The 24,063-nt window shown below is 52.5% G+C and overlaps 1 protein-coding gene across 1 annotated transcript; it reads left to right on the plus strand.

The window, feature by feature from the left end:
* The first annotated feature begins 1,374 nt into the window (after positions 1 to 1,374).
* On the plus strand, positions 1,375 to 22,118 carry FBXL19 (F-box and leucine rich repeat protein 19). The gene is made up of 11 exons (XM_073648834.1): positions 1,375 to 1,943; positions 2,025 to 2,222; positions 2,305 to 2,448; positions 3,106 to 3,192; positions 6,880 to 7,044; positions 7,133 to 7,165; positions 16,914 to 17,545; positions 19,193 to 19,356; positions 20,035 to 20,199; positions 21,012 to 21,230; positions 21,332 to 22,118. The coding sequence occupies exons 2-11, from the start codon at positions 2,055 to 2,057 to the stop codon at positions 21,520 to 21,522; spliced, it is 1,968 nt and encodes a 655-aa protein (XP_073504935.1). The 5' UTR covers positions 1,375 to 1,943; positions 2,025 to 2,054; the 3' UTR covers positions 21,523 to 22,118.
* The last annotated feature ends 1,945 nt before the right edge of the window (positions 22,119 to 24,063 follow it).

The raw sequence follows: 24,063 nt of genomic DNA on the forward strand, positions 1-24,063 counted from the left end.
CTGCCGCTTTTGGACAGTCACCGGGTCTCATCATCCTTATTTGATTTTAGCCTTATTAAAGGGGTGTTCCATCATTTAGGGAAAAAGCATTTATTTATTTCTGTACTTAAATACAAGTTTTTTAGGCTATAAAATAATTTCTGCAATTGGTGTTCATTAAAAACATTGCACTTCTGCCTTCTATAGCCTGTGTATGCCACAATGAATGAGTTAACTAAGAATCCATCAGGGCGCTCCTTCTAAAAGGAGTTTGTAAAGCTGTGTTCATATTGCCCTTTGCCTCATGTCAGAGGCCCCTTCGTATCTTACATCCAAAACCCTGAAAAAAAGGGGATTTTGGGGGGTATGCGCTTTGGGGGCCATTGACTGCAATGATGCTGTGTGTTCTGTCGGACATCATTTTCATCTGTAGCCACTTATTTGAGGCAAGCTCCAAGATGGGGTTAACTGCATTGGATGTTACCTCAAATAGGGGGATACGGTCGAAAATGATGTCCAGGAAACAGTGACCCCGTCTGCCTTACAGCTGTCAGTGCGTACCCCCCAAATCCAGTTATCTACGACTTCAGACGTAAGCCCTGACTGATCCACGGATGTGAAGGTAAGACGCCATGTACACCTGGCCTTTTATTTTTTTAAATGTTTTTCTGAAAAGCCCCATAAAGACTAGATCATGAAGCAGTGCTGCAATATAAAGCATGGCGGAGGGACACAGCCTTTAGATTCCAGTAGACCATGTAGCTGATGGAAGCCGTGGCATATGACATATTAACTAATTCTTTATTGTAAAGCACACGGCCACAGGTGTAGCCCCCCCGTCTCTCCCCTCAGGTGGTGCCGTCACCCGGGACAACCAGACGGCTCCTCCCCTCTACGTCATGGCGAGAATGGGAATCTGGTTGCCATGGGCAACAATAACGACAACACAGATTTTAGCTTTTATTCTCCCACCCGACTGGTTGCTACGAGCGACGACTCCACTTTTCATCCCCTAGCAACTAAATTACAACTTTTTATTAGTCCAGTTGAAAAAAGTTAAAAGAACGGTTGTTATGGGCAACGGCTTTCTTTTTTTGTTTTTTTGTCTATACTGCACTTTATACATAGACTGCGGTCTCAGACGTCTCTCACACTGCGGCCATCATGACCCATTTACTGAAAATAGAGAAAAAAAGCCAAACAGAAAAAAAAAAAAAAAAACTACATTTCCCGGCAGGCCACACTGCCCGGAAGTCGGACACTTCCTTTTCCTCCTCGCATCCCCCCCCTCCCAAGACTACATTTCCACGCGTCCTCCGCGGCCACACCGCCGCCGCCATCTTGCTTGTGGTCCCGCGCGCTTCCGCCTTCCCATAGCAGAGAATGGGACTAGTACCCTGGTGAAGACTACACTCCCCGGCGTGCCCCGCGGCTCTGTGGGCGGGAGCTGTAGCCTTTCCCACTGGGCGGCCATGTTGGATGTGGTATTGTTGTGTGTGTGAGTGTGAATGTGAGGGGAAGGCAGGCAGGGGACTGGGGGCAGCTGGTTTAGGGCCCACTTTCGGGAATCAGGGGCCCCTGACGGAGTCAGTCCTAGCTGCTTGTATAAGAGGGGAGCCGGGGCCAGCCGGCAGGAGATGGGGCAGCCATAGAGGGAGGAGGAGCAGGCGCCGGTGACTGCAGGGAGATCCGCAGCCCTGTGCAGCAGGGAGAGGGACAGGCGCCGGTCAGGGGGGCAGCTGCTCCTGGAGGACCCTGGGGGTCGTGGTCTGTATTGTTGGGGCACACACCCCTTTCCTGGAGGATGCTGGGAGAGTAGCGGGCGGGGGACCTGTGATAGCAGCTCTGGGGTATGGCCCCCTCCCCCGTGTAGCATGGTGGGCCGCTGTTACTGATCGCCCCCGAGAAGACCCCCTGATTGTGATCATGAGCCGCGGGCAGGCTCGGTCAGCAGCGAGGAGCAGGTGAGTGGTGGCCAAGATGGCGGCCTTAGTCATTGGTGACCGCGGTGCTCACGTCCGCCCTGTAACGTCTCCGTCCTGCAGGTGCGGCCGCAGCTGAGGCCTTGTCGGGAGATGTCGGGGAAGGGTCTGGGGGCTGCGCGGCGCAGGAGGACGCGCTGCCGGAAGTGCGAGGCCTGTGTGCGCAACGAGTGCGGAGAGTGCAACTTCTGCAAGGACATGAAGAAATTCGGGGGCCCCGGACGGATGAAGCAGTCCTGCCTGAAGAGGCAGTGCACGGCGGTAAGGAGGGGGAGGGGGACGGGGGTGACACTGTGGCGGCACAGAGGGCACGGTAATGACGCCGTTCTCTTTTCCTCCGCAGCCCGTCCTGCCACACACGGCCGTCTGTCTACTGTGTGGAGACGCCGGGAAGGAGGACACCGCGCAGGATGAGGAGCAAAAGTTCAACCTGTCGCTCATGGAATGTACCATCTGCAACGAGATCGTCCACCCCGGCTGCATCAAGGTACGGCCCGACCAGGGATACCGCCACCGTCAAAACATTCAATCCACCCTGCGTTGTAATGTAGGTTTATTAGTAGCATCTACAGACTGGAGGCTTTGCCAGTCCTTCACCAATCCTTTACCATGAGCATCGCCGTCCTTTGCCACGAGCACCATCACACTTTTCCTTCAGCTTTCTTGTCCAGTAGAGGTGACCTCTTAGAGATCTCCAGCCATTACTCTGCCCCTTACTGAATTACCTAAGCCTGGGATTGCTCTCTGGTCTCCTCAGGGATCTGGTGATCACTTCCTGTTTCTCTGGGGATCTGATGAGTTTTCTCCTCACCTGATGCCACTAATGAGGCCGGGTTGATTAGATCAGGTGCTGGACACCCGGCGCTCACTGAGGAGGCAGATACCGGCTCATGGTAGAGGGGAAGCTGGAGACGGTGCTGGCAGTCGGTGTAACTTTGTTCTTTTGACTTCAGAGAAGTTTCTCCACTTTGCTGATAGTTTACAGTGTGGGGGAGGGGGTGGATGGTTGTGATTGCAGCCGATCATAAGGGATCATGGTGAGGAACTGAATAAAGTCCCAAAACATTTCTCCAAATCTTTGCTTCCTGTCAGTGAATGGAAGCACATTAGATATGAGAATGTAATCGACGTCTTCTCTCCACAGATGGGTAAAGCTGAAGCCGTTATCGACACGGAAATCCCCAACTGCTGGGAGTGTCCGCGCTGCGTGAGAGAAGGCCGCACATGTAAGGTAAGTGTGGGGGAAGGGTCTGGGCATAGATCGGGGCTCGGTGGGGTGTAGACCCTGCCCCCGACTGCGGCTCTGGTGCCGGCTGTGCCCACCTGCAGGTGCGAGGCACAGACTCACAATGTGAGGAGAAAGTCGTCCCCATCTCCTTAGTGAAAGGGAAGGTGAAAATCTGAAAACTAAGCATCAGTGTAGTGTAAACCCCAGTGTATGTTGTCATGGATCAGAGATGTGTGTGTGTGTATGTATGTGTGTGTATGGGCCTTGAAAAAGTCTTCATGCGCCATGAAGTTTTCCACTTTACGCCTGCAAACTTGCATGTATTTTCTGTGACACCAACACTTAGTAACAATAAAAGAAATGATAGGTGGTGTACTAAATGTATAAATCTGACCATTGTGCCGTGCATTAGTCTTCAGCACCTGAGTGAGTACTTTGTAGGACCACCTCTCTGCTGCAGTCTTTTGGCGTCTGTCTCTCCCAGCTTTGCACATCTAGAGGTGACATTTTGACCCGTCTTCTTTGCACTCTCACTCAGTGATTGGATGGAGACGTCTGTGATAAGTATGTGAGTATCAGTATCAGTCTGTGATCACATCTTGTCACAGATTCTCTGGGATTTGGGTCTGGACTGTGACTGCGCCGTTCACACATGGGAATATGTTCTGATCTAAACCCTCCATTGTGGCTCTGCAGGATGTTGAGGGTCGTTGTCCTACACCCCAGTCTCTCTTCTTTTGCAGCCTCTGAGGTTTTCCTCCAGTATTGTCCTGCATCTGGCTTCATCCATCTTCGCATCACCTCTGACCAGCTTCCCTGCCCCTGCTGAAGAAGCTTCCCCACAGCAGGATGCTGCCACCACCATGTCTGACTGTGGGGATGGTGATTTCAGGGTGATGTGCAGTGATAGTTTTCCATCACACGTAGCGTTTTGTTTTTAGCCCAAAAAGTTCTCCTTTGGTCTTATCTGAGCAGAGCCCCTTCCTCCACATGCTCGCTGTGTCCCCTACATAGAATTTCTTACTACTTTCAAAAATCTTTCTTCTTGCTGCTCTTCCATAAAGACCTGATTTGTGGAGTATACAACCAATAGTCGTCCTGTGGACAGTCTCCCCTCTGACCTGTGGATCTGCAGCTCCTCCAGTGACCTTGGTTGCTTCTCCTTGCTTGGGATGTCAGGTTAGGTAGACGGCCATGTCTTCCCAGGTTTGTAGTTGTGCCATACTTCCATTTTTGAATGATGGATTGTTGGTCCCTGAGATGTTCAGAGCTTGGGCTATATATTTATATATTTATTTTTTTTTTTAATAACAACCTAACCCTGCTTTCCGCTTCCCCACTACTTTATCCCTGACCTGCCTGGTGGGCTCCTTGGTTTTCTGCTTTATCCCTGACCTGCCTGGTGGGCTCCTCTGTTTTTCATGAGGCTGTTTGATCCCTAATGTTCTCACACAAACTTCTGAGGTCTTCACAGAACAGCTGCAGTTATACTGAGAAGAAATCACACCCAGGTGGACGCAATGTACTAATTATGTGACTTCTGGGGGTGATCGGTCACTCAGGATGTTATTTAGGGGGATCAGACTACAGGGGGGGCTGAATACTAATGCAAAGAACAACTGTCAGATTTATATATAAATAATTAGAAAACCCAGTATCATTTCCTTTTCATGTCACAAATACTTGTTACTTTGTGTGTTGGTGTCACATAAAACCCCAATAAAATACATTTCAGTTTGTAGCTGCAATGTAGAAAAGTTCACGGGGTATGAAGACTTTATCAAGGCGCTGAGTGTGTGGGAAGGGGGGGACCACTTTTTGTCTCTTAAAAGATGGTGAAACGAAAATCCCAAGGGTTTTGGTTTTTATTTTTTACTACTTTTACACAATTAAAGATGAAATAAACAAGGCATCGCCGTCGTACTGACCCAGAGAATAAAGGGACGGACGGACCAAAAGTTTGGACACACCTTCTCATTTAAAGATTTTTCTGTATTTTCATGACTATGAAAATTGTACATTCACGCTGAAGGCATCAAAACTATGAATTACCACATGTGGAATTATATACTCAACAAAAAAGTGTGAAACAACTGAAAATATGTCTTATATTCTAGGGTCTTCACATTAGCCCCCTTTTGCTTTGATGACTGCTTTGCACACTCTTGGCATTCTCTTGATGAGCTTCAAGAGGTAGTCACCGGAAATGGTCTTCACTTCACAGGTGTGCCCTGTCAGGTTTAATAAGTGGGATTTCTTGCCTTATAAATGGGGTTGGGACCATCAGTTGTGTTGTGCAGAAGTCAGGTGGATACACAGCTGATAGTCCTACTGCATAGACTGTTAGAATTTGTATTATGGCAAGAAAAAAGCAGCTAAGTAAAGAAAAACGAGTGGCCGTCATTACTTTACGAAATGAAGGTCAGTCAGTCCGAAAAATTGGGAAAACTTTGAAAGTGTCCCCAAGTGCAGTTGCAAAAACCATCAAGTTCTACAAAGAAACTGGTTCACATGAGGACCGCCCCAGGAAAGGAAGACCAAGAGTCACCTCTGCTTCTGAGGATAAGTTTATCCGAGTCACCAGCCTCAGAAATCGCAGGTTAACAGCAGCTCAGATTAGATACCAGGTCAATGCCACACAGAGTTCTAGCAGCAGACACATCTCTACAACAACTGTTAAGAGGAGACTTTCTGCAGCAGGCCTTCATGGTAAAATAGCTGCTAGGAAACTACATGCCTGGTTCCCACCGTGAAGCATGCAGGAGGAGGTGTGATGGTGTGGGGGGGGCTTTGCTGGTGACTCTGTTGGGGATTTATTCAAAATTGAAGGCATACTGAACCAGCATGGCTACCACAGCATCTTGCAGCGGCATGCTATTCCATCCGGTTTGCGTTTAGTTGGACCATCATTTATTTTTCAACAGGACAATGACCCCAAACAACTCCAGGCTGTGTAAGGGCTATTTGACCAAGAAGGAGAGTGATGGGGGGCTACGCCAGATGACCTGGCCTCCACAGTCACCAGACCTGAACCCAATCGAGATGGTTTGGGGTGAGCTGGACCGCAGCGTGAAGGCAAAAGGGCCGACAAGTGCTAAGCATCTCTGGGAACTCCTTCAAGATTGTAGGAAGACCATTTCCGGTGACTACCTCTTGAAGCTCATCAAGAGAATGCCAAGAGTGTGCAAAGCAGTCATCAAACCAAAAGGTGGCTACTTTGAAGAACCTAGAATATAAGACATATTGTCAGTTGTTTCACACTTTTTTGTTAAGTCTATAATTCCACATGTGGTAATTCATAGTTTTGATGCCTTCAGTGTGAATGTACAATTTTCAAAGTCATGAAAATACAGAAAAATCTCTAAATGAGAAGGTGTCCAAACTTTTGGTCGGTACTGTACATACATACATACATACATACATACATAACGGTGCCACAGTGTGTGTGGAGTCACCAATGTTATCGCATGATGCTCGAGGTGGACAAAGATGGCATCCATGAGGGCTTCTAGCTGACCCCTGGCTGTAATAACCCATTATCTCCCTGTTGTGGGGGCCCATGGGTGCAGTCGCCCACCCCAGCATGCAGCCTTTAAAAGACAAAAAAAAAACAGGCTGGTCAATCAGGGTTTAGGAGCGATTCCTCAGGCCGTCCCGTAATCCGGCACGTCTACTCTCGCTTTTCCGCAGGATCCATTGGACAGTTCAGGTAAACGGCGCTTGGACAACAGAGAAGAAGCCGTGCGGTGGAAACTCACAGACGACCCGGCCCCCGGGAGGAAGAAGCCCCCCGATGACAACCAGGGACATAAGAGGAAGAAGGAGCCGGTGCAGGAAGCGGGCGTCAAGAAGAAGGTGGGCGCAATGCTCGCGGCTCATCCTACGTAGCGCTGTTTTTTTTTTTTTTCGCTCTTATTTGATCCTTTTTCCTTCTGTTTTGCAGGTGAAGGCGGAGAAAGATAAGAAAATCAAAAAGGTGCGTCCAGCGCGTAGCCACCATATTTGTGCTCTTCCCCCTCTGATCTCAGTGCTGATCCTCTGCCCGGCTCAGAGCCGCCATGTTTGTGCTCTTCCCCCCTCTGATCTCAGTGCTGATCCTCTGCCCGGCACAGAGCTGCCATGTTTGTGCTCTTCCCCCTCTGATCTCAGTGCTGATCCTCTGCCCGGCACAGAGCCGCCATGCTTGTGCTCTTCCCCCTCTGATCTCAGTGCTGATCCTCTGCCCGGCACAGAGCCGCCATGTTTGTGCTCTTCCTTCTCTGATCTCAGTGCTGATCCTCTGTCTGGTGCAGAGCCGCCATGTTTGTGCTCTCTTCCTCCTGTGATCCTCCGCTCTCTCTCCTCTGTCTGGTGCAGAGCCGCCATGTTTGTGCTCTCTTCCCCCTGTGATCCTCCGCTCTCTCCTCTGTCTGGTGCAGAGCCGCCATGTTTGTGCTCTCTTCCCCCTGTGATCCTCCGCTCTCTCCTCTGTCTGGTGCAGAGCCGCCATGTTTGTGCTCTCTTCCTCCTGTGATCCTCCGCTCTCTCCTCTGTCTGGTGCAGAGCCGCCATGTTTGTGCTCTCTTCCCCCCTGTGATCCTCCGCTCTCTCCTCTGTCTGGTGCAGAGCCGCCATGTTTGTGCTCTCTTCCCCCTGTGATCCTCCGCTCTCTCCTCTGTCTGGTGCAGAGCCGCCATGTTTGTGCTCTCTTCCCCCTGTGATCCTCCGCTCTCTCCTCTGTCTGGTGCGGAGCCGCCATGTTTGTCCGCTCTCTCCTCTGTCCGGTGCAGAGCTGCCATGTTTGTTCTCTCTCTCTCTTCCCTCTGATCCTCCGCTCACTCCTCTGTCCGGTGCGGAGCTGCCATGTTTGTGCTGTTCCCCCTCTGATCCTCCGCTCTCTCCTCTGTCCGGTGCGGAGCTGCCATGTTTGTTCTCTCTCCTCTGTCCGGTGCGGAGCTGCCATGTTTGTTCTCTCTCTTCTCCCTCTGATCCTCCGCTCTCTCCTCTGTCTGGTGCGGAGCCGCCATGTTTGTTCTCTCTCTTCTCCCTCTGATCCTCCGCTCTCTCCTCTGTCCGGTGCGGAGCTGCCATGTTAGTTCTCTCTCTTCTCCCTCTGATCCTCTGCTCTCTCCTCTGTCTGGTGCGGAGCCGCCATGTTTGTTCTCTCTTCTCCCTCTGATCCTCCGCTCTCTCCTCTGTCTGGTGCGGAGCTGCCATGTTTGTTCTCTCTTCTCCCTCTGATCCTCCGCTCTCTCCTCTGTCCCGTGCGGAGCTGCCATGTTTGTTCTCTCTCTTCTCCCTCTGATCCTCCGCTCTCTCCTCTGTCCGGTGCGGAGCTGCCATGTTTGTTCTCTCTCTTCTCCCTCTGATCCTCTGCTCTCTCCTCTGTCTGGTGCAGAGCTGCCATGTTTGTGCTGTTCCCCCTCTGATCCTCTGCTCTCTCCTCTGTCCGGTGCGGAGCTGCCATGTTTGTTCGCTCTCTTCTCCCTCTGATCCTCCGCTCTCTCCTCTGTCTGGTGCGGAGCTGCCATGTTTGTTCTCTCTCTTCTCCCTCTGATCCTCCGCTCTCTCCTCTGTCCGGTGCGGAGCTGCCATGTTTGTTCTCTCTCTCTCTTCCCTCTGATCCTCCGCTCTCTCCTCTGTCTGGTGCGGAGCCGCCATGTTTTTGTTCTCTCTTCTCCCTCTGATCCTCCGCTCTCTCCTCTGTCTGGTGCAGAGCTGCCATGTTTGTTCTCTCTTCTCCCTCTGATCCTCCGCTCTCTCCTCTGTCCCGTGCGGAGCTGCCATGTTTGTTTTCTCTTCTCCCTCTGATCCTCCGCTCTCTCCTCTGTCCGGTGCGGAGCTGCCATGTTTGTTGTCTCTCTTCTCCCTCTGATCCTCCGCTCTCTCCTCTGTCCGGTGCAGAGCTGCCATGTTTGTTCTCTCTCTTCTCCCTCTGATCCTCCGCTCTCTCCTCTGTCTGGTGCGGAGCCGCCATGTTTGTTCTCTCTTCTCCCTCTGATCCTCCGCTCTCTCCTCTGTCCGGTGCGGAGCTGCCATGTTTGTTCTCTCTCTCTCTTCCCTCTGATCCTCCGCTCTCTCCTCTGTCCGGTGCGGAGCTGCCATGTTTGTTCTCTCTCTCTCTCTCTCTTCCCTCTGATCCTCCGCTCTCTCCTCTGTCTGGTGCGGAGCCGCCATGTTTTTGTTCTCTCTTCTCCCTCTGATCCTCCGCTCTCTCCTCTGTCCCGTGCGGAGCTGCCATGTTTGTTTTCTCTTCTCCCTCTGATCCTCCGCTCTCTCCTCTGTCCGGTGCGGAGCTGCCATGTTTGTTCTCTCTCTTCTCCCTCTGATCCTCCGCTCTCTCCTCTGTCCGGTGCAGAGCTGCCATGTTTGTTCTCTCTCCTCTGTCCGGTGCGGAGCTGCCATGTTTGTTCTCTCTCTTCTCCCTCTGATCCTCCGCTCTCTCCTCTGTCTGGTGCGGAGCCGCCATGTTTGTTCTCTCTCTTCTCCCTCTGATCCTCCGCTCTCTCCTCTGTCCGGTGCGAAGCTGCCATGTTAGTTCTCTCTCTTCTCCCTCTGATCCTCTGCTCTCTCCTCTGTCTGGTGCGGAGCCGCCATGTTTGTTCTCTCTCTTCTCCCTCTGATCCTCCGCTCTCTCCTCTGTCCGGTGCGGAGCTGCCATGTTTGTGCTGTTCCCCCTCTGATCCTCCGCTCTCTCCTCTGTCCGGTGCGGAGCTGCCATGTTTGTTCTCTCTCTCTTCCCTCTGATCCTCCGCTCTCTCCTCTGTCCGGTGCGGAGCTGCCATGTTTGTTCTCTCTCTTCTCCCTCTGATCCTCCGCTCTCTCCTCTGTCCGGTGCGGAGCTGCCATGTTTGTTCTCTCTCTTCTCCCTCTGATCCTCCGCTCTCTCCTCTGTCCGGTGCGGAGATGCCATGTTTGTTCTCTCTCTTCTCCCTCTGATCCTCCGCTCTCTCCTCTGTCCGGTGCGGAGCTGCCATGTTTGTTCTCTCTCTCTCTTCCCTCTGATCCTCCGCTCTCTCCTCTGTCTGGTGCGGAGCCGCCATGTTTTTGTTCTCTCTTCTCCCTCTGATCCTCCGCTCTCTCCTCTGTCCGGTGCGGAGCTGCCATGTTTGTTCTCTCTCTTCTCCCTCTGATCCTCTGCTCTCTCCTCTGTCTGGTGCAGAGCTGCCATGTTTGTGCTGTTCCCCCTCTGATCCTCCGCTCTCTCCTCTGTCCGGTGCGGAGCTGCCATGTTTGTTCTCTCTCCTCTGTCCGGTGCGGAGCTGCCATGTTTGTTCTCTCTCTTCTCCCTCTGATCCTCCGCTCTCTCCTCTGTCTGGTGCGGAGCCGCCATGTTTGTTCTCTCTCTTCTCCCTCTGATCCTCCGCTCTCTCCTCTGTCCGGTGCGGAGCTGCCATGTTAGTTCTCTCTCTTCTCCCTCTGATCCTCTGCTCTCTCCTCTGTCTGGTGCGGAGCCGCCATGTTTGTTCTCTCTTCTCCCTCTGATCCTCCGCTCTCTCCTCTGTCTGGTGCGGAGCTGCCATGTTTGTTCTCTCTTCTCCCTCTGATCCTCCGCTCTCTCCTCTGTCCGGTGCGGAGCTGCCATGTTTGTTCTCTCTTCTCCCTCTGATCCTCTGCTCTCTCCTCTGTCTGGTGCAGAGCTGCCATGTTTGTGCTGTTCCCCCTCTGATCCTCTGCTCTCTCCTCTGTCCGGTGCGGAGCTGCCATGTTTGTTCTCTCTCTCTCTTCCCTCTGATCCTCCGCTCTCTCCTCTGTCCGGTGCGGAGCTGCCATGTTTGTTCTCTCTCTCTCTTCCCTCTGATCCTCCGCTCTCTCCTCTGTCCGGTGCGGAGCTGCCATGTTTGTTCTCTCTCTCTCTCTTCCCTCTGATCCTCCGCTCTCTCCTCTGTCCGGTGCGGAGCTGCCATGTTTGTGCTGTTCCCCCTCTGATCCTCCGCTCTCTCCTCTGTCTGGTGCTTAGCTGCCATGTTTGTTCTCTCTCTTCTCCCTCTGATCCTCCGCTCTCTCCTCTGTCCAGTGCGGAGCTGCCATGTTTGTTCTCTCTCTCCTCCCTCTGATCCTCCGCTCTCTCCTCTGTCCGGTGCGGAGCTGCCATGTTTGTTCTCCCTCTGATCCTTTGCTCTCTCCTCTGTCTGGTGCGGAGCCGCCATGTTTGTTCTCTCTCTTCTCCCTCTGATCCTCTGCTCTCTCCTCTGTCTGGTGCAGAGCTGCCATGTTTGTTCTCTCTCTCCTCCCTCTGATCCTCCGCTCTCTCCTCTGTCTGGTGCAGAGCTGCCATGTTTGTTCTCTCTCTTCTCCCTCTGATCCTCCGCTCTCTCCTCTGTCCAGTGCGGAGCTGCCATGTTTGTTCTCTCTCTCCTCCCTCTGATCCTCCGCTCTCTCCTCTGTCCGGTGCGGAGCTGCCATGTTTGTTCTCCCTCTGATCCTTTGCTCTCTCCTCTGTCTGGTGCGGAGCCGCCATGTTTGTTCTCTCTCTTCTCCCTCTGATCCTCTGCTCTCTCCTCTGTCTGGTGCAGAGCTGCCATGTTTGTGCTGTTCCCCCTCTGATCCTCTGCTCTCTCCTCTGTCCGGTGCGGAGCTGCCATGTTTGTTCTCTCTCTTCTCCCTCTGATCCTCTGCTCTCTCCTCTGTCTGGTGCAGAGCTGCCATGTTTGTGCTGTTCCCCCTCTGATCCTCTGCTCTCTCCTCTGTCCGGTGCGGAGCTGCCATGTTTGTTCTCTCTCTTCTCCCTCTGATCCTCCGCTCTCTCCTCTGTCCGGTGCGGAGCTGCCATGTTTGTTCTCTCTCTTCTCCCTCTGATCCTCCGCTCTCTCCTCTGTCCGGTGCGGAGCTGCCATGTTTGTTCTCTCTCTCTCTTCCCTCTGATCCTCCGCTCTCTCCTCTGTCTGGTGCGGAGCCGCCATGTTTTTGTTCTCTCTTCTCCCTCTGATCCTCCGCTCTCTCCTCTGTCTGGTGCGGAGCTGCCATGTTTGTTCTCTCTTCTCCCTCTGATCCTCCGCTCTCTCCTCTGTCCGGTGCGGAGCTGCCATGTTTGTTCTCTCTCTTCTCCCTCTGATCCTCCGCTCTCTCCTCTGTCCGGTGCGGAGCTGCCATGTTTGTTCTCTCTCTTCTCCCTCTGATCCTCCGCTCTCTCCTCTGTCCGGTGCGGAGCTGCCATGTTTGTTCTCTCTCTTCTCCCTCTGATCCTCCGCTCTCTCCTCTGTCTGGTGCGGAGCTGCCATGTTTGTTCTCTCTCTTCTCCCTCTGATCCTCCGCTCTCTCCTCTGTCCGGTGCGGAGCTGCCATGTTTGTTCTCTCTCTCTCTTCCCTCTGATCCTCCGCTCTCTCCTCTGTCCGGTGCGGAGCTGCCATGTTTGTTCTCTCTCTCTCTTCCCTCTGATCCTCCGCTCTCTCCTCTGTCTGGTGCGGAGCTGCCATGTTTGTTCTCTCTCTCTCTTCCCTCTGATCCTCCGCTCTCTCCTCTGTCCCGTGCGGAGCTGCCATGTTTGTTCTCTCTCTTCTCCCTCTGATCCTCCGCTCTCTCCTCTGTCCGGTGCAGAGCTGCCATGTTTGTTCTCTCTCTTCTCCCTCTGATCCTCTGCTCTCTCCTCTGTCTGGTGCAGAGCTGCCGTGTTTGTGCTGTTCCCCCTCTGATCCTCTGCTCTCTCCTCTGTCCGGTGCGGAGCTGCCATGTTTGTTCTCTCTCTCTCTTCCCTCTGATCCTCCGCTCTCTCCTCTGTCCGGTGCGGAGCTGCCATGTTTGTTCTCTCTTCTCCCTCTGATCCTCTGCTCTCTCCTCTGTCTGGTGCGGAGCTGCCATGTTTGTTCTCTCTCTTCTCCCTCTGATCCTCCGCTCTCTCCTCTGTCCGGTGCGGAGCTGCCATGTTTGTTCTCTCTCTCTCTTCCCTCTGATCCTCCGCTCTCTCCTCTGTCCGGTGCGGAGCTGCCATGTTTGTTCTCTCTTCTCCCTCTGATCCTCTGCTCTCTCCTCTGTCTGGTGCGGAGCTGCCATGTTTGTTCTCTCTCTTCTCCCTCTGATCCTCCGCTCTCTCCTCTGTCCGGTGCGGAGCTGCCATGTTTGTTCTCTCTTCTCCCTCTGATCCTCCGCTCTCTCCTCTGTCCGGTGCAGAGCTGCCATGTTTGTTCTCTCTCTTCTCCCTCTGATCCTCCGCTCTCTCCTCTGTCCGGTGCGGAGCTGCCATGTTTGTTCTCTCTCTTCTCCCTCTGATCCTCCGCTCTCTCCTCTGTCCGGTGCAGAGCTGCCATGTTTGTTCTCTCTCTTCTCCCTCTGATCCTCTGTCCGGTGCGGAGCTGCCATGTTTGTTCTCTCTCTTCTCCCTCTGATCCTCTGCTCTCTCCTCTGTCTGGTGCAGAGCTGCCATGTTTGTGCTGTTCCCCCTCTGATCCTCTGCTCTCTCCTCTGTCCGGTGCGGAGCTGCCATGTTTGTTCTCTCTCTTCTCCCTCTGATCCTCCGCTCTCTCCTCTGTCCGGTGCGGAGCTGCCATGTTTGTTCTCTCTTCTCCCTCTGATCCTCTGCTCTCTCCTCTGTCTGGTGCGGAGCTGCCATGTTTGTTCTCTCTCTTCTCCCTCTGATCCTCCGCTCTCTCCTCTGTCCGGTGCGGAGCTGCCATGTTTGTTCTCTCTCTCTCTTCCCTCTGATCCTCCGCTCTCTCCTCTGTCTGGTGCGGAGCCGCCATGTTTTTGTTCTCTCTTCTCCCTCTGATCCTCCGCTCTCTCCTCTGTCCCGTGCGGAGCTGCCATGTTTGTTTTCTCTTCTCCCTCTGATCCTCCGCTCTCTCCTCTGTCCGGTGCGGAGCTGCCATGTTTGTTCTCTCTCTTCTCCCTCTGATCCTCCGCTCTCTCCTCTGTCTGGTGCGGAGCCGCCATGTTTGTTCTCTCTTCTCCCTCTGATCCTCCGCTCTCTCCTCTGTCCGGTGCGGAGCTGCCATGTTTGTTCTCTCTCTCTCATCCCTCTGATCCTCCGCTCTCTCCTCTGTCCGGTGCAGAGCTGCCATGTTTGTTCTCTCTCTCTCTTCCCTCTGATCCTCCGCTCTCTCCTCTGTCTGGTGCGGAGCCGCCATGTTTTTGTTCTCTCTTCTCCCTCTGATCCTCCGCTCTCTCCTTTGTCCGGTGCGGAGCTGCCATGTTTGTTCTCTCTCTCTCTTCCCTCTGATCCTCCGCTCTCTCCTTTGTCCGGTGCGGAGCTGCCATGTTTGTTCTCTCTCTCTCTTCCCTCTGATCCTCCGCTTTCTCCTCTGTCTGGTGCGGAGCCACCATGTTTTTGTTCTCTCTTCTCCCTCTGATCCTCCGCTCTCTCCTCTGTCTGTCTGGTGCGGAGCTGCCATGTTTGTTCTCTCTCTTCTCCCTCTGATCCTCCGCTCTCTCCTCTGTCCCGTGCGGAGCTGCCATGTTTGTTCTCTCTCTTCTCCCTCTGATCCTCTGCTCTCTCCTCTGTCTGGTGCAGAGCTGCCATGTTTGTGCTGTTCCCCCTCTGATCCTCTGCTCTCTCCTCTGTCCGGTGCGGAGCTGCCATGTTTGTTCTCTCTCTTCTCCCTCTGATCCTCCGCTCTCTCCTCTGTCCGGTGCGGAGCTGCCATGTTTGTTCTCTCTCTCTCTTCCCTCTGATCCTCCGCTCTCTCCTCTGTCCGGTGCGGAGCTGCCATGTTTGTTCTCTCTCTCTCTCTTCCCTCTGATCCTCCGCTCTCTCCTCTGTCTGGTGCGGAGCCGCCATGTTTTTGTTCTCTCTTCTCCCTCTGATCCTCCGCTCTCTCCTCTGTCCGGTGCGGAGCTGCCATGTTTGTTCTCTCTCTTCTCCCTCTGATCCTCTGCTCTCTCCTCTGTCCGGTGCAGAGCTGCCATGTTTGTTCTCTCTCTTCTCCCTCTGATCCTCTGCTCTCTCCTCTGTCTGGTGCAGAGCTGCCATGTTTGTGCTGTTCCCCCTCTGATCCTCTGCTCTCTCCTCTGTCCGGTGCGGAGCTGCCATGTTTGTTCTCTCTCTTCTCCCTCTGATCCTCCGCTCTCTCCTCTGTCCGGTGCGGAGCTGCCATGTTTGTTCTCTCTTCTCCCTCTGATCCTCTGCTCTCTCCTCTGTCTGGTGCGGAGCTGCCATGTTTGTTCTCTCTCTTCTCCCTCTGATCCTCCGCTCTCTCCTCTGTCCGGTGCGGAGCTGCCATGTTTGTTCTCTCTTCTCCCTCTGATCCTCCGCTCTCTCCTCTGTCCGGTGCGGAGCTGCCATGTTTGTTCTCTCTCTTCTCCCTCTGATCCTCCGCTCTCTCCTCTGTCCGGTGCGGAGCTGCCATGTTTGTTCTCTCTCTTCTCCCTCTGATCCTCCGCTCTCTCCTCTGTCCTGTGCGGAGCTGCCATGTTTGTTCTCTCTCTCTCTTCCCTCTGATCCTCCGCTCTCTCCTCTGTCCGGTGCGGAGCTGCCATGTTTGTTCTCTCTCTCTCTTCCCTCTGATCCTCCGCTCTCTCCTCTGTCCGGTGCGGAGCTGCCATGTTTGTTCTCTCTCTCTCTCTCTCTCTCTCTTCCCTCTGATCCTCCGCTCTCTCCTCTGTCCGGTGCGGAGCTGCCATGTTTGTTCTCTCTTCTCCCTCTGATCCTCCGCTCTCTCCTCTGTCCGGTGCGGAGCTGCCATGTTTGTTTTCTCTTCTCCCTCTGATCCTCCGCTCTCTCCTCTGTCCGGTGCGGAGCTGCCATGTTTGTTCTCTCTCTCTCTTCTCCCTCTCTCTTCTCCCTCTGATCCTCCGCTCTCTCCTCTGTCCGGTGCGGAGCTGCCATGTTTGTTCTCTCTCTCTCTTCTCCCTCTGATCCTCCGCTCTCTCCTCTGTCCGGTGCGGAGCTGCCATGTTTGTTCTCTCTCTCTCTTCTCCCTCTGATCCTCCGCTCTCTCCTCTGTCCGGTGCGGAGCTGCCATGTTTGTTCTCTCTCTCTCTTCTCCCTCTGATCCTCCGCTCTCTCCTCTGTCTGGTGCGGAGCCGCCATGTTTGTTCTCTCTCTTCTCCCTCTGATCCTCCGCTCTCTCCTCTGTCCGGTGCGGAGCTGCCATGTTTGTTCTCTCTCTCTCTTCTCCCTCTGATCCTCCGTTCTCTCCTCTGTCCGGTGCGGAGCTGCCATGTTTGTTCTCTCTCTTCTCCCTCTGATCCTCCGCTCTCTCCTCTGTCCGGTGCGGAGCTGCCATGTTTGTTCTCTCTCTCTCTCTTCTCCCTCTGATCCTCCGCTCTCTCCTCTGTCTGGTGCGGAGCCGCCATGTTTGTTCTCTCTCTTCTCCCTCTGATCCTCCGCTCTCTCCTCTGTCCGGTGCGGAGCTGCCATGTTTGTTCTCTCTCTCTCTTCTCCCTCTGATCCTCCGCTCTCTCCTCTGTCCGGTGCGGAGCTGCCATGTTTGTTCTCTCTCTCTCTTCTCCCTCTGATCCTCCGTTCTCTCCTCTGTTCTGTGCGGAGCTGCCATGTTTGTTCTCTCTCTTCTCCCTCTGATCCTCCGCTCTCTCCTCTGTCCGGTGCGGAGCTGCCATGTTTGTTCTCTCTCTCTCTTCTCCCTCTGATCCTCCGTTCTCTCCTCTGTCCGGTGCGGAGCTGCCATGTTTGTTCTCTCTCTTCTCCCTCTGATCCTCCGCTCTCTCCTCTGTCCGGTGCGGAGCTGCCATGTTTGTTCTCTCTCTCTCTTCTCCCTCTGATCCTCCGTTCTCTCCTCTGTCCGGTGCGGAGCTGCCATGTTTGTTCTCTCTCTTCTCCCTCTGATCCTCCGCTCTCTCCTCCGTCCGGCAGGAACCGCAGACTCCCTCAGAGCCGGTCCCGGTGACGGATCGCTCCCACCAGCGTGAGAAGATCGAGCGCTTCAAGCAGATGTGCCAGATGTTGGAGCGCGCGCGCAGCAGCACCTCCAGCTCCAGCTCCGACTCTGATTCTGACTCCGATTCCAAAGCTTCCCGGGGGAGCAGCGACACCGGGGAAGGGGGTGAGGGCCGATCGTCCAGGATCAGCTTCAGCACCAGCTCTGAGGAAGACGAGGAAGGAGGCGGCTCAGCCGCAGACGGACAGAACGGCACCAGAAATGGCAAACAGAAGTCCCCCCGGGGGAACAGCCGGGAGAAGGAGAACCGGAGAGGCGGCGGCGGGGCAGTCAGGAAAGCAACATGTGGTCGCAACGCAGTGCAGGCCTTGTCCAGGACTCAGATACTAAAGAGGCCGCTGGTGCCGTCTCCGCCCAAACCGCCTCCCCTCCAGCTAGAGAGACACGTGGTACGACCCCCTCCCCACAGCCCCGAGCCAGACTCCCTGCCATTGGACAGTGGAACGGACCATGTGATGCAGAGGGGAGTCTGGCTGGCAGTTTTTAGACATTTGGGACAGAAAGAACTTTGTGTCTGTATGCGGGTGTGTCGGACCTGGAACCGGTGGTAAGAGCTGGCGCGGACCTGGGGAGCCCTGTACACAATGTCCTGATGTCACCAACCCCAGTGTCATTACTGAGCAATGGCAGCCGCCGCTCACTGGTGGCACCTCCTAATCAGCCAGCGCTCAGGCGCCCCCTAGTGGTGATTAAATGTGCAGAAATACTGGGTCTGTACCACCATAACGTGAGGCCCGAGCAACGGAGTAATGGTCACTTCATAAATAGTATTATACTTCAGAGCTGAAATCGCCCAGCATTCTCTGCTTGTTCAGTGTCTGCACAGAGATTTATCTGGTGAACATATTCTGTGAAGTCCTTATACCAGTACAGGATAAATGTACACTGTCTACACCAGCAGAATAGTGAGTGCAGCTCTGGAGGATAATACAGGATGTAACTCAGGATCAGTAATGTAATGTATGTACACAGTGACTGCACCAGCAGAATAGTGAGTGCAGCTCTGGAGTATAATACAGGATGTAACTCAGGATCAGTAATGTAATGTATGTACACAGTGACTGCACCAGCAGAATAGTGAGTGCAGCTCTGGAGGATAATACAGGATGTAACTCAGGATCAGTAATGTAATTTATATACACAGTGACTGCACCAGCAGAATAGTGAGTGCAGCTCTGGAGTATAATACAGGATGTAACTCAGGATCAGTAATGTAATGTATGTACACAGTGACTGCACCAGCAGAATAGTGAGTGCAGCTCTGGAGGATAATACAGGAGGTAACTCAGGATCAGTAATGTAATGTATGTACACAGTGACTGCACCAGCAGAATAGTGAGTGCAGCTCTGGAGTATAATACAGGAGGTAACTCAGGATCAGTAATGTAATGTATGTACACAGTGACTGCACCAGCAGAATAGTGAGTGCAGCTCTGGGGTATAATACAGGATGTAACTCGGGATCAGTAATGTAATGTATGTACACAGTGACTGCACCAGCAGAATAGTGAGCGCAGCTCTGGAGTATAATACAAGATGTAACTCAGGATCTGTAATGTATGTACACAGTGACTGCACCAGCAGAATAGTGAGCGCAGCTCTGGAGTATAATACAAGATGTAACTCAGGATCAGTAATGTAATGTATGTACACAGTGACTGCACCAGCAGAATAGTGAGCGCAGCTCTGGAGTATACACAGGACCGGTGATGTCTGTACTTGCTGATCTTTCATGTGCGGTTTATATAACTGTGCAGAAGGACCAGACGCTGGTTGCATTATCCCTGCTGCCACCACTAGAGGGAGCGCTTTGTACACATCTTCAATACTGCATTATGCATGGGGCTATAATAAGGCTTTGTGCACATAATCAGGAATTGCTTGCAGAAATTTCAGCACCTCTTGGCAGCAAAAACTCTGCGGAAAATCTGCAGCGTTTTTGCTTGCGGATTTGCCGTGCTTTTTTTCCAGTGCATTGTATAGGAGAAACTCACACAGAATGGACGCGCTGCTTCTTTTTCTGCACATGAAATTCAGTCAGTAAAAATCCTGATCCCGTCCACAGAACTTGCAAAATGTCATAAGAAATCATGTGATAAGGTTTGCAATGCGCTGACAAAACGCACCGTGTGCACATAGCCTGATCTGTCTCCTGCTGATTATTATTTTTTTTGCATGTGATTTGACTTTTCAGGTGTTGTGATCGGCAGCTATGGACGTCCATCGACCTGAGTAGAAGAAAATCAATCACCCCTCCTATGCTGAGTGGAATAGTCCGACGACAACCGGTCAGACTAGACCTGAGCTGGACCAACATATCAGAAAAACAGCTGACGTGGCTGATCCACCGACTGCAGGGTGAGCGGGATGATGGGAGTAGTGGCAGAAATGGGGTGGATGATGATGGCTGCTCTTGTGAAGTTTGGGGTGGAGGTGTAGGTGCTGGTGATTCTAATGGTTTGAGCATTGTCTGGGATGATGGGAGAATGTTCTGCGTCTTGTTGGGAGAAGCAGTAGATGTGACTTGTGGTGGGGGTGGTGACTGTGGTGGTGACTGCGTGGGTTGTGGCCGAGTCAGCAAAGGGAATAGTATCAAGGTGGGCAAACTGCGGCTGGCCGTGCGGGGGAGGTGAGCAGCGGCTGGCCGTGCGGGGGAGGTGAGCAGCGGGGGGAGGTGAGCAGCGGCTGGCCGTGCGGGGGAGGTGAGCAGCGGGGGGAGGTGAGCAGCGGCTGGCCGTGCGGGGGAGGTGAGCAGCGGCTGGCCGTGCGGGGGAGGTGAGCAGCGGCTGGCCGTGCGGGGGAGGTGAGCAGCGGCTGGCCGTGCGGGGGAGGTGAGCAGCGGCTGGCCGTGCGGGGGAGGTGAGCAGCCGCTGGCCGTGCGGGGGAGGTGAGCAGCGGGGGGAGGTGAGCAGCGGCTGGCCGTGCGGGGGAGGTGAGCAGCGGCTGGCCGTGCGGGGGAGGTGAGCAGCGGCTGGCCGTGCGGGGGAGGTGAGCAGCGCTTGGAGACCATTGATGACCTCTTCTCTCCTCCCTCAGGACTGAAGGAGCTGCTGCTCGCCGGCTGCACATGGATGGCGGTCTCCTCGCTCTGGACCACCACATTCCCCTGCCTGTCTTTACTTGACCTCGGCTGGGTACAAGGGATGAAAACCTCGCACCTCCGAGAGCTGCTCTCACCCCCCAACTCAGACGGCAAAACAGGTGAGGGGGATGCAGATCCGCTAATTATACGGACCCCCGGGATTCCTGATACACAGCTCCAAATCCCTGCAAGATAAAGTTCTACTGCCTGTCTCCAGCACTGGAGGGCGCCCCCTGCTGACTGTAGCAGTTCTGCTGTTACTGATTAGGGTTTCTGTCATTAGCAGCCACTGCTGAGTGTGTTTTGGATCAGTGGAGCATGCACTACCTCATTATCACCAGCAGGAGGCAGTGTCTGACCGTGCACAGGCTGAGCAGCGATCTGATCCTCCATTGTTATAACCTGTGTTGGCCATTAGACCTTTAATCAGGAGATTATATCAGTGCTGGAGCGTTATAAGCCGAGCGGCTGATATCGGACACGTGGAAGGTTCTCTGCACAGGAGACGAGACATAGTACTGACCATGGCGATGGGGAGACCTCTGCAATTCCCGCCATTCATACTATCGAAAAAATACTCGGTAATGGCTGATAACAGGGAGCAGTTGACATGTAGGTGTTGTGTTCCTTTTTAAGGGCCTCTGTCAGCACAGAATGACTGATGAAACTAAGTCCTGCCTCTCAGAGCTTCACGGCGGCCAATCATTTACCTGCACCTGCTGTCTCCGCCCCTTCTCTTTTGATTGACAGCTCTGTCTTTATAGGGCAGAGATGGATGGGAAGGTGCGGATAAATGATTGGCAGCCATGATGCACCGAGTGCCTGGACCTTTAATTGGGCACATGTCATGGTTCCGGAAGCTACCAGTAACGAGGATGCTACTTGCTGATGGTTTCCAGCCTTGCTCACTTCCATCCCTTCCATGTTTCAGCTGCGTCAGACCTCCGGGGCCGCCTGCCCTCCTTGACAGAGCTGCGTCTGTGCGGTCTAGAAATGGGGGACTCCGCCCTGCGCCTGCTGCTTCGTTACACTCCTCGTCTCCACCGCTTGGACCTAAGTCACTGCATCCACCTGACGGATCACGGGGTCCACATCCTGACTGCTGCCACCTCTCCGCTAAGGGACAGCCTGACTCACCTCAACCTCGCAGGTACCTCCGTTGCTCCTCCCGTCGCTCCCGCTGCCGTATGTGTCGTACAGTGATGTCAGAGGAGCTGTGATGATGTCATCATCCTGTGTTGTGTCCTCCAGGGTGTAATCGACTGACGGACCAATCACTGGCCTTCTTCAAGCGCTGCCCCCATCTACGACACGTTGATCTGCGCTCCTGCCGCCTCCTCACCAGCGAGGGCTTTCAGCGTCTGCTCCAGGATCCACCTGCCGAATCCGAGGGAAAACCTTTCCAGTGCGCGGAGGAGCATGTGCTGAGCCGAGAGAGCTAGCAGAAGACGTCTCGGCTCCCGTCAGAGCTCTATTGCCCCAGGCAGGGGCTTTTCTACTGTATCTGCCTCCTTTTACCTGTCCGGGTGGGTTTTACACCTGGATTTCGGTGAGGAGGTTGCACTGAACCTTCCCAGCCTTTCACTATTGTAATGCCAGTAGGTGGCAGCAGGGAGCTGTGGCCTTTTCTGCTATTACAGTGGTTATTGGCGGGGGAGGAAACGGAACTTCCTACTAGCTCAGCCTGAGAACTGGGGGTATAAACACCCTCTAGGGGGTGTTAACATAAGGGTACCGACAGGCAAAACGACCCCTCTCCAGCCCATTCTGGGCGTTATCCTCCCAATTGCCTCCGCTCTGGTCATCACTCACTCCAGGGAGGGGGTGGGGAGGTAGTTTTATACTTTATGGGCCTGTTAGTGACACATTTGGGGGGGTGGGAAAGAAGGGTGGGGGTGGTCTTGGTTTGGGATATGGATCCGTCTCTGCAGGATGAGAGGAAGGGATCTTGAACTGAATAATGCCCGGTGGTGGATGGGCAGTGAATGTCATATTAACTGGGACAAGTTTCTGGGAAACTGGGTACAGATCTACAGGGCTTCAGGGTGCGGAGCGTCTCTCGTGATTCCCCCGTCCTGCTGGAGAGGCTGCTGATACTCCTCCGACCTGAGCGTCCGTAGCCTTTTTCTCAGGGTAAAGGGTGCGAGTGTTCCCGATATAACGGAGACACCCGAGTATTTCACAAAGGCGGTTAGATCAATCTTCTATATATCGGCGTGTTCATCCCCAGCGAAGGGGATGGGTCAGTATTGATGGACGTCTTGGCTGTAACTTGGGGGCAGGGAGCGTCGCTGTGCAGCTATGTATTAAGAGGGAGAACCGGAGAGAAGACTCGTCAGATTTTTTTTTTTTTTATTATTTTATTTGCAAGTTACCGGCACATATCGTTCTTCTCTCCCTCCTTCCCCTCTTCTCACCGCGGGTTGTTACGGTTTCTACAATTCTGCTCTGTTTTTTTTTTTTTTGTTCCTTTTTTATTTTATATAAAGTGTTTTTTGTATATATCTTGTCTTATTGTCGTTTTTGTAGTTTTCTATGACCACTTTATTTCATTGGCACTTTAGGTACCGCAATGGGGTCTCAAGTCACCCGCTTATATCTAGATCAGGAATTCTCAAACTTTTTTTTTTTTTTTCCTGGGGCCTTATTAAACGGACTGAGATCCTGCATGTACCTCACTACACACACCAAGATGATGTGGGACTTACCAGCTGTAGTGGAGGTCCTAAAATCATAAATAATTCAGAAGATCTGATCCTGTAAACAAAGCTTCATGTCTGACAATTTTTATTAGAGATGGGGAGAGAGATATAATATTTATTATGCATTAAACTGGAGTTTGCTGAAGTGTAAGAAGAGATTATTCCGTATTTGGTCACCTCTATAAACTGCCTCACTGGAGATTCCAGCCTCAAAGTTTAAGAATCACTGGCAATCCATTGACAAAGTTGTGCGGACACAACTTTTATCCGGCTAAAAATAAAAAAAAACTAATTTCAACTGGCTTTTTTTATTTTTTTTAACATTGAAGTCTATGGAAAATGGATTTGTTAAATAGTCATCTGTTTTCCATTTAAAATGTATCCGGTAAGCAAAAAAAACAGATGACCATTTATAATGGATCTATTTGCCCTAGACTTAAATGTTAAGCAAACAAATCCAGTTGAAAGTATTCTATAACTTATTTTTTTAAATGGATTGCTGCTGGATCTGATCTGACAGATGATTACTGGACATGTAAACATTGCCTAATAATTGGTCACTAAAAGAACAGGATCAGATTTCCGTGTTGGAATTATGGATGGATCGCTGTTTTGGGAGCCTGCAGGGCTTGTATGGTATCTATTTAGACAAAAATAATATTTGTTATCATGTTACTTTAAAAATAGCAAGCAAAAAAAAAAAAAAAACCTAAAACCACAGCATTTGCTTAATTTTAGAGAAAATATAGTGACCGCAATGGGGTCTCACCTCACCCCTTCATGTATAAAAATGAGCACAACATTATTCATAGGGGTTTTAGCACATGACAAACTTTTAGCTTGTGCTTCTGAGTAAAGACATTTCTTTTTATTATCCTGATACCCTCTTAAATTTACAATCTATGTCAATATTCTGAGGAAATATCACTTCCTGCTGTTTCGTCATATCCACATATCAGACATGCAGCAGTGTATAGAAGCCTATAATGTAGGACGTAAGGAAATCTTAACAGAACTACATCCCACCCCCCCACCCATCATGTGCCTGCTGTATCTAATCCTATTATGTGCTGCTATGTGCTTAGCTGTGTATCTAATACTATGATGTCTGACACAGTCTCTGTTCCTGGGTATCATGTAATAAATTACATAGATCTGGGATGTTATTAGCCCTCGACGTGTATCCCCGGAGCTGCGGTATCTCATTATTAGCGCTTTCTCGTCTGCTTGGCTTCTCAGCTGTTTTATTTTTATTACTTTGTGATTATAAGACGTGGCATC

Source organism: Phyllobates terribilis, unplaced genomic scaffold, assembly GCF_046119375.1.
Source record: "Phyllobates terribilis strain yellow unplaced genomic scaffold, ASM4611937v1 Scaffold_9__5_contigs__length_417890890, whole genome shotgun sequence".
In the NCBI taxonomy this organism is placed as follows: Eukaryota; Metazoa; Chordata; class Amphibia; order Anura; family Dendrobatidae; genus Phyllobates; species Phyllobates terribilis.

Bases quoted from the DNA above. Each gene is read 5' to 3' on its own strand.
- FBXL19 (XM_073648834.1), top strand. From the start codon at position 2,055: ATGTCGGGGAAGGGTCTGGGGGCTGCGCGGCGCAGGAGGACGCGCTGC. The intron at 2,223-2,304 runs GTAAGGAGGGGG...TTTCCTCCGCAG, and splicing joins TGAAGAGGCAGTGCACGGCG to CCCGTCCTGCCACACACGGC. The intron at 7,166-16,913 runs GTGCGTCCAGCG...TCCGTCCGGCAG, and splicing joins AAGATAAGAAAATCAAAAAG to GAACCGCAGACTCCCTCAGA.